The sequence below is a fragment of the Bombus huntii genome, chromosome 1, assembly GCF_024542735.1.
Source record: "Bombus huntii isolate Logan2020A chromosome 1, iyBomHunt1.1, whole genome shotgun sequence".
In the NCBI taxonomy this organism is placed as follows: domain Eukaryota; kingdom Metazoa; phylum Arthropoda; class Insecta; order Hymenoptera; family Apidae; genus Bombus; species Bombus huntii.
In genome coordinates, this window is record NC_066238.1 from 2294102 (window position 1) to 2308208 (window position 14107).

At 32.9% G+C, this 14107-nt stretch overlaps 2 protein-coding genes and 2 long non-coding RNA genes across 7 annotated transcripts in view; 1 reads left to right on the forward strand and 3 right to left on the reverse strand.

The window, feature by feature from the left end:
* Positions 1–5715, reverse strand: part of LOC126872280 (alpha-tubulin N-acetyltransferase-like) — a 29844-nt gene extending 24129 nt beyond the window's left edge. Inside the window, exon 1 of the mRNA XM_050632011.1 lies at positions 4721–5715. Within this exon, the coding sequence (XP_050487968.1) occupies positions 4721–4824 (104 nt within the window). The 5' untranslated portion in view covers positions 4825–5715. The remainder of the gene's footprint in view (positions 1–4720) is intronic.
* Positions 838–4706, reverse strand: LOC126872615 (uncharacterized). Its single transcript, XR_007692071.1, has 3 exons — positions 1935–4706; positions 1702–1859; positions 838–1579 (listed from the first exon to the last, which is right to left on the reverse strand). It is a non-coding gene; the product is annotated as an uncharacterized LOC126872615 (long non-coding RNA).
* A 2110-nt stretch (positions 5716–7825) lies between the features above and the next one.
* LOC126872122 (probable cytochrome P450 4aa1) lies at positions 7826–13996 on the forward strand. Of its 3 annotated transcripts, none has more exons than XM_050631712.1 (7): positions 7826–7926; positions 9887–10055; positions 10214–10591; positions 11699–11756; positions 11872–12407; positions 13236–13415; positions 13496–13996. In XM_050631712.1, exons 1-7 carry the CDS (start codon positions 7912–7914, stop codon positions 13678–13680), a joined length of 1521 nt encoding a protein of 506 aa, XP_050487669.1. In that variant the 5' UTR covers positions 7826–7911; the 3' UTR covers positions 13681–13996. The 3 variants fall into 3 exon arrangements, with proteins under 3 accessions (XP_050487669.1, XP_050487680.1, XP_050487659.1); XM_050631723.1 differs by lacking the exon at positions 7826–7926 and adding an exon at positions 8570–8723 and having other exon boundaries at positions 10265–10591; XM_050631702.1 differs by lacking the exon at positions 7826–7926 and adding an exon at positions 8571–8723.
* On the reverse strand, positions 10544–13101 carry LOC126872559 (uncharacterized). 2 transcript variants are annotated; one of them, XR_007692060.1, is made up of 3 exons: positions 12684–13101; positions 11479–11663; positions 10544–11403 (listed from the first exon to the last, which is right to left on the reverse strand). It is a non-coding gene; the product is annotated as an uncharacterized LOC126872559 (long non-coding RNA). The 2 variants fall into 2 exon arrangements; XR_007692061.1 differs by having other exon boundaries at positions 11479–11795.
* Positions 13997–14107: the final 111 nt, after the last annotated feature.

Consider the following 14107-nt stretch of genomic DNA (forward strand, 5'->3'; position numbering starts at 1 on the left):
AGGAGCTATCGTAATACAGTTGATTCTGATCGGATCTGCAAAGTGCTGGGAGTCTGTGATATCGTTGCTCGCGTTCTAGATGACTGTGACAGAATATTTCGAGTTCTAGGTGTACAAATATATTAGGTAAATCTCTGAGCGGATTTTTTAATTTTTAAGTTAAGTTACTCTTTGAGCCTTAGTCGAAATCTCTTACATCCTACGTCTAAGAAATCTCTTACATCGTACGTCCAAGTGGAAGCGTTTTTATCGTTCTATCTCCAAATCGAAATCTCGTATATTCTACGTCCAATGGAAGATCAATTAGCATTTGTTAAAGTCAATGTAACGCGTGATATTTCTGGAGACCACAAGGTGTTCTAACATTTTAACTTCAGGTCCCATGTTCGTAATACCATCTACTCTAGAGCACTATGGCAGTAATTTTCATACGAGGAATATTAAAAAGTTAGGATCAAAGAAATCTCGGTAATCGCTGAACTCAGATCCGATAACTTTGCGATATCACGAACGAGCGGTGACTTAGCATGCGACTAGCATTCGAAGAAAACGGCGACATGTTTTATTTCAGTGGCACTGTTTTCTTATATTCTTAGAATGCACGTGATATGGCGAGCAAATAACATTAGGAAAATATCTTTTTATCGAGATTTCCATCACGATTGTGGAATCAGGGAACAGAGAGAATAACCATGGCGATATTTCATCATACGCTTCCGTGAATGTTCCGACTCACCGTTCAAGAATGCAGACTTGCAAACAGTATTCCAGCGTAAGAAATTCAGTTCTAATGTAACGTTAAACAGTGTGCAAATGCGTTTCAATCAAACGTGGTAATTCAATATATAAAAGTATTCTACGAACTTTAGAATATGTATTTTGAACAACTACATTGGAATAATACATGCTGTCTATAGGTAAAAACGCTTGAAATTTTCATCGAAGTAATATATAGTGGAAACAGGACTTAAAGGACCAGGTGTAATTTGTTTCCTAGCGCATTATTTTCAGCTGCCCGGCAACCCTGTTCCAAACGCCCACGATTCCGAACAATAAAACGAGTAGGGACTGGTGGAGACAAAGCGAGTGAAACCAAAGTGTTTTCTGCGTTATACCAACTCTTTTGCATAGATAGTTTCTTTGATGCACAGCAATCGAGCCAAGCTTTGTAAATACACTTTACGTTCGACGTGTATTAATTTAACTCTCTGTAACTCGAAAGCTATACACGCTTATATGTTTACCTTCTTTTTCATTTCAATTTATTTGCTTAACAATTGCAAAATTGTTGTATTTTAATAACGTGCTATTATATTGGAGCTGACTCTTCAGTGGCTAATAAATAAAGAAATCAACAGAATAAAAAGTAGAAATTTGATTGAAATTAGCGTTTGAATAAAAAGATAGAAAACAAAATTTTTTATTATACTCATCATATCGGGTACTACGTCCAAACGTTTATCTCAGAAACCAACATCATCCAAGCTAACGACGTGTACGATTCCTTTATGTACATCGTCTATAACGTGATTATCCTATAAGTTATCTCGACTGTTCCTTATGCAACGATTTCGTGCAGCTGAAAGGAGCAAAAAATCTAGAAAATTACATGTGTCGCCTATAACGTGATTACCGTACAAGTTTTCTCAAATATTCCTTATGCAATGGTTGCGTGCAAATGAAAAGAGCGAGAAATCTAACCGGTATTCGTCGACTTATTACGTGTGCGCTAGTCGACGGAATATCAGATGCGTTTATTGGTGAAGAAACTTTAGATTTGCAAATGTTAGATCCATTGGAAGCCAATAAAAGGCAGCTGGCTGGTTTCCTTGAGCCGATACGCGGTAAATGGCTCTTCCCTGCATAAATATGCGCCAATATTATGCATTTTGGTATGATCAAAGTAAAGTAATATATAAAACGAATGTGATTACCTTATCACTAGCGTAGTGAGTATTCTGTCACGTTGATTAGTACGACGAGATTCATAGGATAACGTAGAAATATTCAGGAATTTTCAATGTAACTAAAACGAAAACAAAACAAAAAAAAAAAGCAGGAAGAACTACGATATTATAATAATAAATATATAAATGTAATCTACGTATACATAAAAGACAAACTATGTATGTATGTATGGCAAATTTAGCATGAATATTCTTCGACATCATGGAAATATAAAATAATTCCTAAAGCTCATCTTACGCCCGAGCAATTTATTGTGTAGTGGTTTAATAATTTTCAATGATTTTAAGAGAGAATACGTGAAAAATCAATTTTCCTCGTACGGTAGTGTGGCTGTTTTCTGGATGATCTTAAAATTTGTTGTTTACAATATTAACTTAAAAAAAAAACAGGAAGTAAATTTGGACAAGTAAGGATTTAAAGAAAGGTATAAATATTTAAAAAAATAATTCTATGAAGATTTAGCTCGTCAAAAAGAGATTGAAAATCCCAAAATTCTAGGATTCAAAAGATTCACCCCTTCAGAAGCCCGAACAACGACGCATACACGCAGCTAATATAATATAAACTATATTTTTTTTTTATTTATTTATTTACATTTTACCATTTGTCCAGTAGGGCATTTGGTAAAATATTATAGCTTAGTGATATAGTAATATAGCATGTGGATGGCTACCCTCAGTGGGATACCATCTTCGAATTTGATTGATTTATTTCTTTAGTGTGGTGAGTGTTTGTATGTCAGGTTAAATAAACTATAATTGATTGAATCGCAACATAAATTGCTTTTGTTTTTATATTCATTAGTACACGTGTAATATATTTGTAAAAACAGGACGATTTTGTATTACAACGTACAAACCAAAACATAATGTTATTATGTTATCATATTTTATTATATATATTATATTTTATTTAAAAACTGGATAAATTCGCATTATGGTTAGGGTTAGGGGCGTGAAACGAATCCTCATTTGGACTACACATTGTTGCTATGCAATGGAGAAGACATTGACTAGTGCGAATACGACTATTACAGAATTTGACAAATAACCGTGGTACTTAGATACTCGAGAAGCTAATGACAATGATCCTAGGTCCAACAACGAATCCGCGGTCAACGGGGTAACAGAATGCGCCTTCTTCCAAAGTCCAAGTCGTACTCGATTTGCTTGGCTACGGTGGAAGCATAACTAAACTAACTCTTTGTTAAAACGTGGAATATCCACCGAGCGTAAAGACACTAAGTAACTCGCTAATACGACCTCACGAGAGAATGACTTTCTGTCGCGATCATGCTGCAGAGGAAAACTATGATGGGTTGTGTCCAAGGACACGAGATCATTCGGATTCGTCGGGGATAGCCTTCGTTCAGAAAGCGAGGGAAATTGACGTTGCTGTTAATTGGTCAATTTCCATGTTGGTGGCTAGAAAAGGATGCTAGCCGCCCTCGAGGGAAAGTTGCTAGCGGAAGCGTTGTTCGTGAAAAAGATAGATTTCTCCGACCTTCCCATAGTTGGGACAAAGACTGCTTGTCCGTTTGAAGAACCTTAATCCTAAATCCTAAGATTTCCTAAATTCTAAACCAAAATCCTAAGATTTCTATCGAGTCCTCAGGCTAGCTGAACCTGTGCTGTGTAGGAGCATCGACATCTGGTAATCATTTTGCCCGAAGGAACCGTTGGAACCGAAGCTCATTGTCATAAATCTCAAATAAATACAATTGGATAGAATGACGGCAATTGTTTAATTACGGCTATATACTTTAATTACAATTTTACAGATTTTCCCGAAGTTCCAAAGGGAAGGCTCCGGTGTCCTTTTATCTCCGATAAATATATAAAAATTTATGCACAAAATTTTATATAAAAAATTTCATATTCATTTTGAAGATTAAGCTATATTTTAGTATGAGAATTTGTCTATAATAAAATACTATATTTCCTACAATATTATCATCAAGATATGGTAATATTTTAATTCTTATGATTCTTTCGTTTATTATTGCGAATGTTTATATCATAAACATACGCAAATCAAATGAAATGTTTTATCGGGAAATTAAAATATCCAAGATTACAAAATTATTCGAATTGAATGATTTCATAAAAATAACGATAAAAGGATCGATTTCAAAAAAACAACAATGGTTACGTGTATCGTGTAACAACGATTCTTAGATGGAAATATCCTCGAAGAATTCGAGCCACGCCAACGCGTGTGTTTGTTTCATTGACATTTACTTTCGCCATCGATTTACCAGTAATATCGGCCAATGTGACAGTGTCAATGTGCTCGACGGTGTCAAATGTGAGTATATCTACGTCGCACCAGGTTGGACTGATTATGTTCCAGGAAGTGATTGGGACGTGAAGAATTACTACAAATGATTATGCCCGGTGTCATCGGCGTAAAGTGAAAGTACCTATCGTGTATGTTTCATATTACGATATAACCTTGAAGATGACGACCGCGATAAATAACCTCTTACGGTGTATCGATTTTTCTCACTGTCGCACACTTAACGCTCTCCTTCGTCGATTATTTGGAGATATTTGTCACATAACCAATGTATAATCAGATATTTGTAGCTTATTTTCTTTCACATAACAAGCTACAGTGAAAATTGAATATTTCTTAAGATGAGATTTAACAAAATAAAAGTATATTAAGAGATACAGTGATTATAAATTGTAAACAAATAGAAAGATGTAAGTCATAAAATGGTAATAATAATAATAATAGAAACACTCACTTCAATTCACGACGATCACCTCTGAAGTCCTCTGGAATGAGGGTATGCGTGACCTTGTTGATCTTTCTGGGCAAGAGTTTATTTACGTTGAACTTGAACTCCATCTCGACAGGTTTTTCACTGCGTTTCACTGCGATTTCCACGTCGCAAAATACGTTCAACGAACGGGTCCTTAACCTTTCGACGCTGCTGTCACTTTACCCGATCTACCACCTTCCAGTTTTTTTTCGAAACTGTCTCGAACGATTCTCCTGAATATGGCGGTCAATGGCATCCACCGAGCCAACTTCACTGCATCTTTTCCGGGGGAATTACGATATTATAACTTGTGCTCATCAAAATTGTTCATGTTACACCAATAGCTTTTCTTGATTACCAAACTATTCGATTGTTTGTTATGTGTCACTCTCGTTGTCGCACGACGTCTCTTGTTGTCACGTGGTTCTATTCTCTATAATGACTTCTATATTTGTTTCTTAATATTTCTGTGTTCTTAATGTCGCGTTTCTTGATGTTTTGTTTATAGTAAAACTTGTTTATTACGCTTCTGACGACTTGAAAATGACCAGTTTCCTTGACACGATGACGAATACTTTACATCAGACCACAAACGTTTCCTCGAATCGATCAGTTCTACACGGACGTTGGACTTACTTCGCAATTCGTAACCAACTGATATCCATAGCTGCTGCGACGTCGCTTTTTCACTACACGACAAATAATGAGTAAGTTGCAAGAGAAGTTAGGTGATATGCTGTGGTATCGTTGACGATGTGACAGCTAACCGCGTCGAAGAAACACATCGAAATGGCTGGACTCTTTTGGATAGTTGAATAACTTCGGTGAATTATCGTACGGCTAAGATATTCAATGGTGCAATTAAGAAGAGAAATTTAATAATCACACGACGTTTCACCTGACGAATCGGTGGAAGTCTCACAGTTTACTGACCAGCGGTACGTTCAATTTTTTCCTGAAAGCCGCGAGTCGCGCCGAGATGCGCACGCACCTGAGAGCCGCGAAGCATGACGATATTTCACTGCGCATGCGTAATATTCTTTTTTTTCGTAAAAATCATCAGAAAATTGTTTACTATATTAACGTGATAAAGTAATAATAATTAATGACATCTTTTTATTATAAATATATAATTAAATATGTTAGGAATGGTGAGTTTCGTTTAATATGTATAACCATGTATATATTAATTATACTATATTTTTTAGATGATATAATCATCATGCAAAATATGGTATTATGTAACATATCTGCTATCTTACGTTTGTACTTCCATAATTAACTCAATGTTATCCGATCAAATTCTGTTTATTCTAATTTCATTGTTATTTTGTAACATGTTTCTCCTTATGAACACTAGATGTCGTTAAAACACCTTCATTTTATAGCTCGGAGAGATGTGAAACAGATTGCAGGCTTCAGGCGAAAAGCAATGGATCGATGAAAAGCTACTTTTTGTTTTTATAAAAATCAAATATTGAAATAAACACATATAAAATAAATTATTCATGAGGAGTGCTTAAAATAAAAATGGCGATGATATAGTTTAAAATTTAGAAATAAAGAATTTACATCAGATATTGAATAAATTTATCTCGATGAAATTAATAGTCGACGGAAACCTTTGATCTGTAGTATTTAATGTTAATTTACATCAGATGTTGAACAAATTTATCTCGAATAAAATTAATGGACGATGAAAACCTTCAATTTGTAGTGTTTAATGTTAACGCGTTATTAACCGGTCACGAATAAACACACGTTTGTACATTCATGCACAAACATTGTCACGAATAAACTTATCCTTTTATGCACAAGACTTAACTTATTAGATTTATACAAGATAGTCAGTGGCACACGTCAAGTTTAGCATAAAATAACCGGTCTGGTTAAAAAAATGCTTTTAGTAGAAGATAAACATATAGATAAACGCGCTTACTAATCCGCTAAGGTAATCTAAAATTTGCGCGCGCATTTATGGTGGTTCTCATGGTGGCAGCCATATTAGGAAATTATATACCTAGTCTATCCAATATGATGTCATAAAGTAAATAAATTTGGAAATTAAAATACTTAACTCAACAGCGTTAGAGGAATATAGAAGCTTAAGTTGAGAAATCAAATTCCATGAAATGTAAAACTAAAATAAAAATTCCTTGATGTAATTTTGAATAGAATGATCCAATATCGTAAACATAGAACAACACCATAGAGGTAATTGTAAACGCAAAGATTAGTATGTATGTTTCCTGTTTATGACATTACAATTATTTCATAATTTTAATTGATTACTTGTAATAATGTTAATTTGTAAGTTTTTATTTTTTATAGCAAAGACTGTCTATCGTGTACAACAAAGTAAAATATACTAAACACAAATTGCAAGGATAATTGCAATTAGAATAATTGGCAATCGTCCAACTTAGAAATACGTACGTATGTATATCGTAAATCACAAATAATTATATTCGACATCTGATTTGTATTTGCAGAAGATCGTTAAGGCGGGAGAATTTCAAAGTAAATAAACGCGTAACAGTATTTGTAAACCATTCTATTTCAAGGTTTTCGTATACCACCATCATCTTATATAAATTTGCTTTATAGAAACCATATGAAGCCCTACATTAGGTCCAAAAATAAAGTACTGTCTATTAGTAGAATAAAGCAGTTTCTGCTTAGGTAATTTTTATTATTGATCGATTATCACTAGTTTTATATAACAACAAAAGTTCCTTTACCTATTATTAATAGATTCGGTCACGTAATAAACGACTTATTAATTACAGTGATGACACACGCCTATATAACAATATGATAACTTATTCATCCGAAAAAGTTTTCGAGGTTCCTTCCTCTCGACTCGACCCTGACAGGAAGGATGCGCGTAAAGTATCATCTTCGGTGCTCGGTGCTCGCCTCTCAGAAGTTGAGCGAGAAAAAAAATGTTTTATAAAGCAGGCCTGCACATATCAGCGATACGTGATTTGTTTGTGAACTGCTTGTTAATAGACCCCGTAAACACATCACACTTCGTATTCCATTACACCTATATAAACCACTACTATTCATCGGCGAGGGTTTAGTTGGCCGATTACTTTAATCGTGTAGTGAGTGTAGTATGTGAAGAGCGATTCGTTTTATTTCATGTTACAAAGGATTATGATATTCCTATGGTGTTCTTAGAGGTGAGCGAAAAATAGTTTTTAAAATCATCATAAAAATGTTTATCACGATATGATAAACTTAATGAATGTAATAAATAGACAACGGATATTTGTGCAAATCAATACTTTTACGAACCCTATTAAAGAAATGAAATGTAAGCAGGAATTTACTTGAATATACATAACAAATACTCTTCTGCAGATATTTTATATACTTCTGCATTTTCAAATCGTCTGTAACTGCATAAAAATCCGCGCTCTATTTACTAATACAGGAGTATCAGCATCGATTAAAATAAATGAATATGTATTGTAATCGTATCTATTTATTGTTGTGTAAATAAATTTCAATGGAATCTTACATGTCATCGGTAAGAGTAAGGAGTGTTTCGACCATGTGCGTTCCCCTGATTCTACTGGAATTTCATATTATGTACTTAATAAGAATGTGTCTTTTCATATGACGTGGTAGCGAAGAAGTACAAAGAATCGACGTGTTGATAAAACCAATAACTTTACATAGCTAACGAGATAATGACATAATGCATACGTAGGTAAAAAGAAAATATATTTGTAGGGATGAAATTAAAAGTTTACGCGACTTACGATGCAAGGTATGACGTATTCAAAATACATTATGGACTTTGAGCAAATCTTGAGTGATCCAGGAATCTGGTGGGAGCAGATGCTTAAATAGGATACGCCGGAGTTCCATGTTACAGTCTCAAACACACATTTTCTCAAAAAGTATTTCACTGCATCGATAATATAAGAAATTATACATCTAAAACAATATGGTCGTTACAGCTCAACAAATAGTAAGTGACGACAAGTATATTCTGTTATCGAGTTTAGTGATTAAAATTCCGTGAAGTTCGGTTTTGCGCAAGTTAGTTGTAAGGAAACGTACGGAATACGGTTTTGTGCTGCGAATACTTACGCGTATTTTCAATTATTCATTCAGTTACTCATTGTTACTATTATTGTTATAATAAGAATGCGAATCGTTATACAGATTCGTACTTTCACTAACACAAATAGGAATGCAGGACCAAAGAAAGAAACGAAAAGATTCACCTGCTGAATATTATTTTCCGCGCTTTTACATTTTGTACGAATCCACCTGTTGAGTACTACTTTATGTACTTTTGCATTTTGCAACAGCCTTGTGTATTCTTTTACCCTCGAGTTTTCTAAGTACATAAAAATAAGTACATAAAAATCTGTAGTCTAGTTATTATTATCGTAATTTATTTCTGATCGCAGTAGCTTATTTTTTGTTGTCATACATTGTTATTCGACTGGCATGTGCACGTAGACAATAACACGTTTCTATGAACCAATTAATAGAAGATCCAGCTTGAATAGTCAATGAACGTGATAAAATAACTGAACAGATGTCTGTATTAAACGGTTTTCAAATGAGCATGTGTAACTCTCATCGTTTTATAATTTTAATCCTTAAGATACGAAAAATCAACGATGCACGTTGACAAGTTTATTAATATAAAAAAAAGATACAATATCTTAAAATGACTGAATGTCAAACTAATCGTAGTCTATGATCACTGATACAATGCTTTATGTTAACTTGAAAATATTTTAGCCTGTCATTGACCAGATAGTTAGGCAAAACATATTTTAGAATAGAGCAAATGCATATACAGTTACAAGCATATTGCAAGACGATGCCTGACACGTTCGCTAAGAAGTTAGTTTCTTTTTCACTTTGACAGTCGAAAATAGATTAACTACGGTGTGAAAATATAATAGGTGCAACATTTTAAAAATAGCTGGTACGTCATTTTTATTTTGAAAAGTGGCGAAAATAATGTTAAAAGAAAATATAAACATTAAATATTGAATATACTTTACACTTAAATGAATCTTTAGTTTCGATTTTAAACTTGAACTTTATAAGGATTAACTTGTTACAGAAGTTAATAATAGAATGCGCGCTTTTCTTTTTTCGTTTCACTAGTGGGAGCATACACCGGGTGAGGCGTGGATATACCTCGTCATTTTGACCAGCATTTATATTTTATACATACTGAAAAATTATATCAGATGTGTCATTCATGTTTCTCGACTAAACGGCCCGAAAGCTGTACCGATTATTGGAAACGTAAACATTGCTCTTGAAGAAAATTGTAAGTCACTAATACTCGGTTTAAACGAATTTTGAGAGATTAATAAATTAACGTAGAAGATAAATTTGCTAAATAAATGATCAAAGTAAATAAAATACAAAATATGTTTATTAAGTTAATGATAAAAATATTATATTAAATTGTTATGTAAATTTCAGTCCTTTATAGATTAGCCAATGAAAGTAAAATTTATGGACGTTTTGTTAAAGTATGGGTGACAATATTGCCATACGTGGTGCTTCTGGAGCCAGAAGATATCCAAATGGTGCTCGGTAGTACGAAGCACACGCGCAAGGTATTTTTCTACAAATTGCTAGATAATTTCCTTGGGAAAGGTTTGATTACAAAGGACATGGAAACCTGGCGGGTCCATCGAAAAATTTTACAACCTGCTTTTCATCTTCATATTCTCGAGAAATTTACGAATATCTTCGCGGAACACGCAGATAGCCTGATGAAAAAGTTTCTTGAAAAGAAGGACCAAGAAATCAATATTACTACTTTCATTAATGATTCCGTTTACAATATCTTGAGTGGTAAGTAAAGACGTGTTTGATGTTAAATTATAAATGAAGACGTTGAGTGATGCGAAAATATAAATTAATCCTTTCTCCATAAATTTCATAAATAGCTGTTTACTTATCTCTTCCTTTCGACGTCTTTTGTAAATTGTAAATATATTTTATAATTACAATTAATATATAAAAATATATAATATAAATATACAAAATTTGAAATTATAAATATTCCATTCTTTTATCAAACATACTATTACAGACGATATCTTCTCTTCCATTTCATATGCCATAATTATGTTCCTGATAAGGTTTACTAATAATTAATAATTACAAGGGCTATCGTATTATTTCGTATTCAAATGAAACGTACATATTTTACATTATTCACGATCATTAATCTTTTGTCATATACTTTGTTATTTGCAAGTAATTATACAGAAGCATAAAATTTGTACTTGGAAAAGGTGATACATTGTGAGGTCGTCTATAAATTATGTCTTATTCAATTTGCATAATTCCATGCAAGTGCATTTTGCGCATAAGTTGCACAGTCAATAATCTCTTAGTGGAAGCATTCGTATCCTTTTGGAAAATATCGTGAATAATTCGCAAAACTTTTATTTATTTTATATCGAATATTCAGTAATACTTTTTTACGATCATACAGTGATAATATATGGCAAAATCCTTTAAATTAAAAAATCGCTAATATATTATGGTCTATTATTAAAATTCTACTAGACTCTTAAAATATTGCACAACATATAAAATACTAAAACATTGTCATATATATTAATATTATCCGACCTGCTATACTTGTTGGTATATTGCTGAAAAGATTTTTATTGTTAATAGCATTGACAAACTTTTTATTCGATGTGCAAACAAAATGCAAATTTCTTTACCTGAAAAGCAGATGTCTGGCGAAGTTCTCAATATCAATTAACATATGAAATAAATTTTAAGTTAATCCAGTATCCAGAGTTAGCGAACGAGTCATAAGTTCTCATTGAAAAGCTTCTTACTGCTGTACAAATATTTTTGAGCGTATATGTATTTTGAACGTTGCGTTTTATTTCTTGGAATGACTCTGTAATATTTGAAGTAATTATTAACTGTTTGCAGAAACAGTTTTGGGAATAAACCAAAGGACCAGCGAAATGGACGATCTGCCTTTCCGAAAGTGAGAATCGAAGATGCATGTTTTTATATTTTTCCAACGCTAGAACATACGATAATCTTTGTTAGCAATTAGCGATAGAGACAAATAATGTAGTATGTCTGAATTTTCGTTCCAGGGGACAAATTATGCTTCTATACCGAATGATGAGGCCTTGGCTATTAATGGAATGGATTTACCGATTAACGAAGTATGGTAGAGAAGAGCAAAAACAACGAAACGAGTTATTCGATACTTGTTTTAAAATGATGAAAGAAAAACGCGAGCTTTTACGAAATAAAAAGTGTGAACCTGATGATCAGACAGAAGAGACAAGAAAAATGTCTTTGCTGGAATATATGGTGGAAATAAACGAAAAACATCCTTGCTTCTCCGATAAAGACATCGTCGAAGAATGTTGCACGTTTATGTTAGCTGGGCAGGATTCGGTTGGCACCGCGACTGCGATGACGCTCTTTCTTTTAGCCAACAATCCTGAATGGCAGGAAAAATGCATAGAAGAACTCGACCGAATTTTCGACGGAAATCCAAAATTGCCTACGATAAACGATCTGAAAGATATGAAATGTTTAGAGATGTGCATCAAAGAATCATTGAGATTATATCCTAGTGTACCGATGATAGCCAGGAAACTAGGCGAAGATGTGAAAATCGGTATAACCTGAATCTTTTTTCTTTATATAAAATTGAAGAGTTTTCTGAAATGACGATCTATGACCCTACGATACCTTCTACTCAAATAGTTGAATCATTATGAAACTTTTATTTATTTTGTAAATGATAGAAAGAAACAAAGTTCAAGCATAGCTAAGATTAACAAAACTTCCAACGCAATTTAGTCAGTTCGTTATTTTGTCTTAGAAGCTCTTTTTCCAGAAAATTTCTTCAATTATTACGCTTAATTTAAACGATACAAAGCTATCTCCTCACCGATCTCAATGTTCTTAGAATGTGTTGTTGTAAATGTTAAGGTCTTCACTATGAACAACTTTTTTCTCAAAAATATGTTTCTTTGGTATCATATGCCTCATGAATTTTAACGCGATCTTTTTTAGTTTTCACAGTGATGTATAAATAACCAATAAAAAAAAACAATAAAAATTCCAGTCACTAAATTCCAAATGAAAGTAGGAAAACAGTAAATAGGGTTAAGCTATTTAAGTGGTGGCGCTCGTGTAGGAAACACGGTTATAATTTGGACGTGCACTCGCATACATACACTATAATTATAATATCTAACGTACAATTTTTTATAAAATATAGGAAGAGGGTACACATAAACATGTTTTAATATATAACTTGAAAATTAAGACCGAGCACCCATTGTATGTATAGGAAAAAGTTGTTCACATGATTGATGATTCACATATTCATAATCGAAATCGGTGAGAAGATGCCTATATGACAGTTTCACTATTATTAGTAATATAAAACGTCTTTACAAAATTTAAAATTACTGTATAACATCAATGCGCATTTTAGGAAAATATGTGATACCAACGGGTTGTAGCGTGTTAATATCCCCATACGCCACTCATCGTTTGCCGCATCATTTTCCAGACCCTGAAGCATTTAAACCTGAGCGTTTCGATGCAGAAAATTCCGAAAAGAGGCATCCTTACGCTCATATACCTTTCAGTGCTGGTCCAAGGAATTGCATCGGTATGAAACAGCTTTTTAAAAAACTGGCGTTACTATAAATTTTAATACTTTTCATTTAACTAAATCATTTATTCGTTCAGGTTATAAGTTTGCAATGCTCGAAATGAAATCCATGATTTGCGCAATTCTTAGAAGATGCAGATTACAATCGGTCCCTGGAAAAGAGGTGATACGACCGAAATTTAGAATGACAATCAGAGCGCAAGGAGGGCTTTGGGTAAAAGTTATTGTACGCGATGAGACGCCAAAAAATGTTGTGATATAAGTGTAAATTATTGTTTTAATATATTTAATTGTGTAACAATCAGTATATCAGTTAAAGAGGCCTTTTTTAAATTTTGAATAATTTGACGAAATAATGACATTAAAATCATCCTTTAATGATACAAAAGCCTACCATAAAAGTCATTTACATTTTTATTTAAAGATTGAATATGTAAAAGAAGTAAAAATATGAACAAATATTTAATAAGTGTTAGGTAAATAATTTTTTAAAGTACGGTCTTCAATGTGAATACTATGAATCATATGTATGTATTTTATTTAGATATACGTTGAATAAAAATGAAATTTAACATTTATTTTGTAAATAGGATTGGAAATTAAAAATAAAAATCATAAAAAGAGAAGTCTCATTAATTAAAAATGCTTAATTAATATTGAAACATGTTTAAACATATGTATATTATACA

Coding starts and splice junctions, on each gene's coding strand:
- LOC126872122 (XM_050631702.1), top strand. CDS start 8,700: ATGGTCGTTACAGCTCAACAAATA. Junction 10,592..11,698: donor CGTTTACAATATCTTGAGTG/GTAAGTAAAGAC, acceptor AACTGTTTGCAG/AAACAGTTTTGGGAATAAAC. Junction 13,416..13,495: donor TGGTCCAAGGAATTGCATCG/GTATGAAACAGC, acceptor TTATTCGTTCAG/GTTATAAGTTTGCAATGCTC.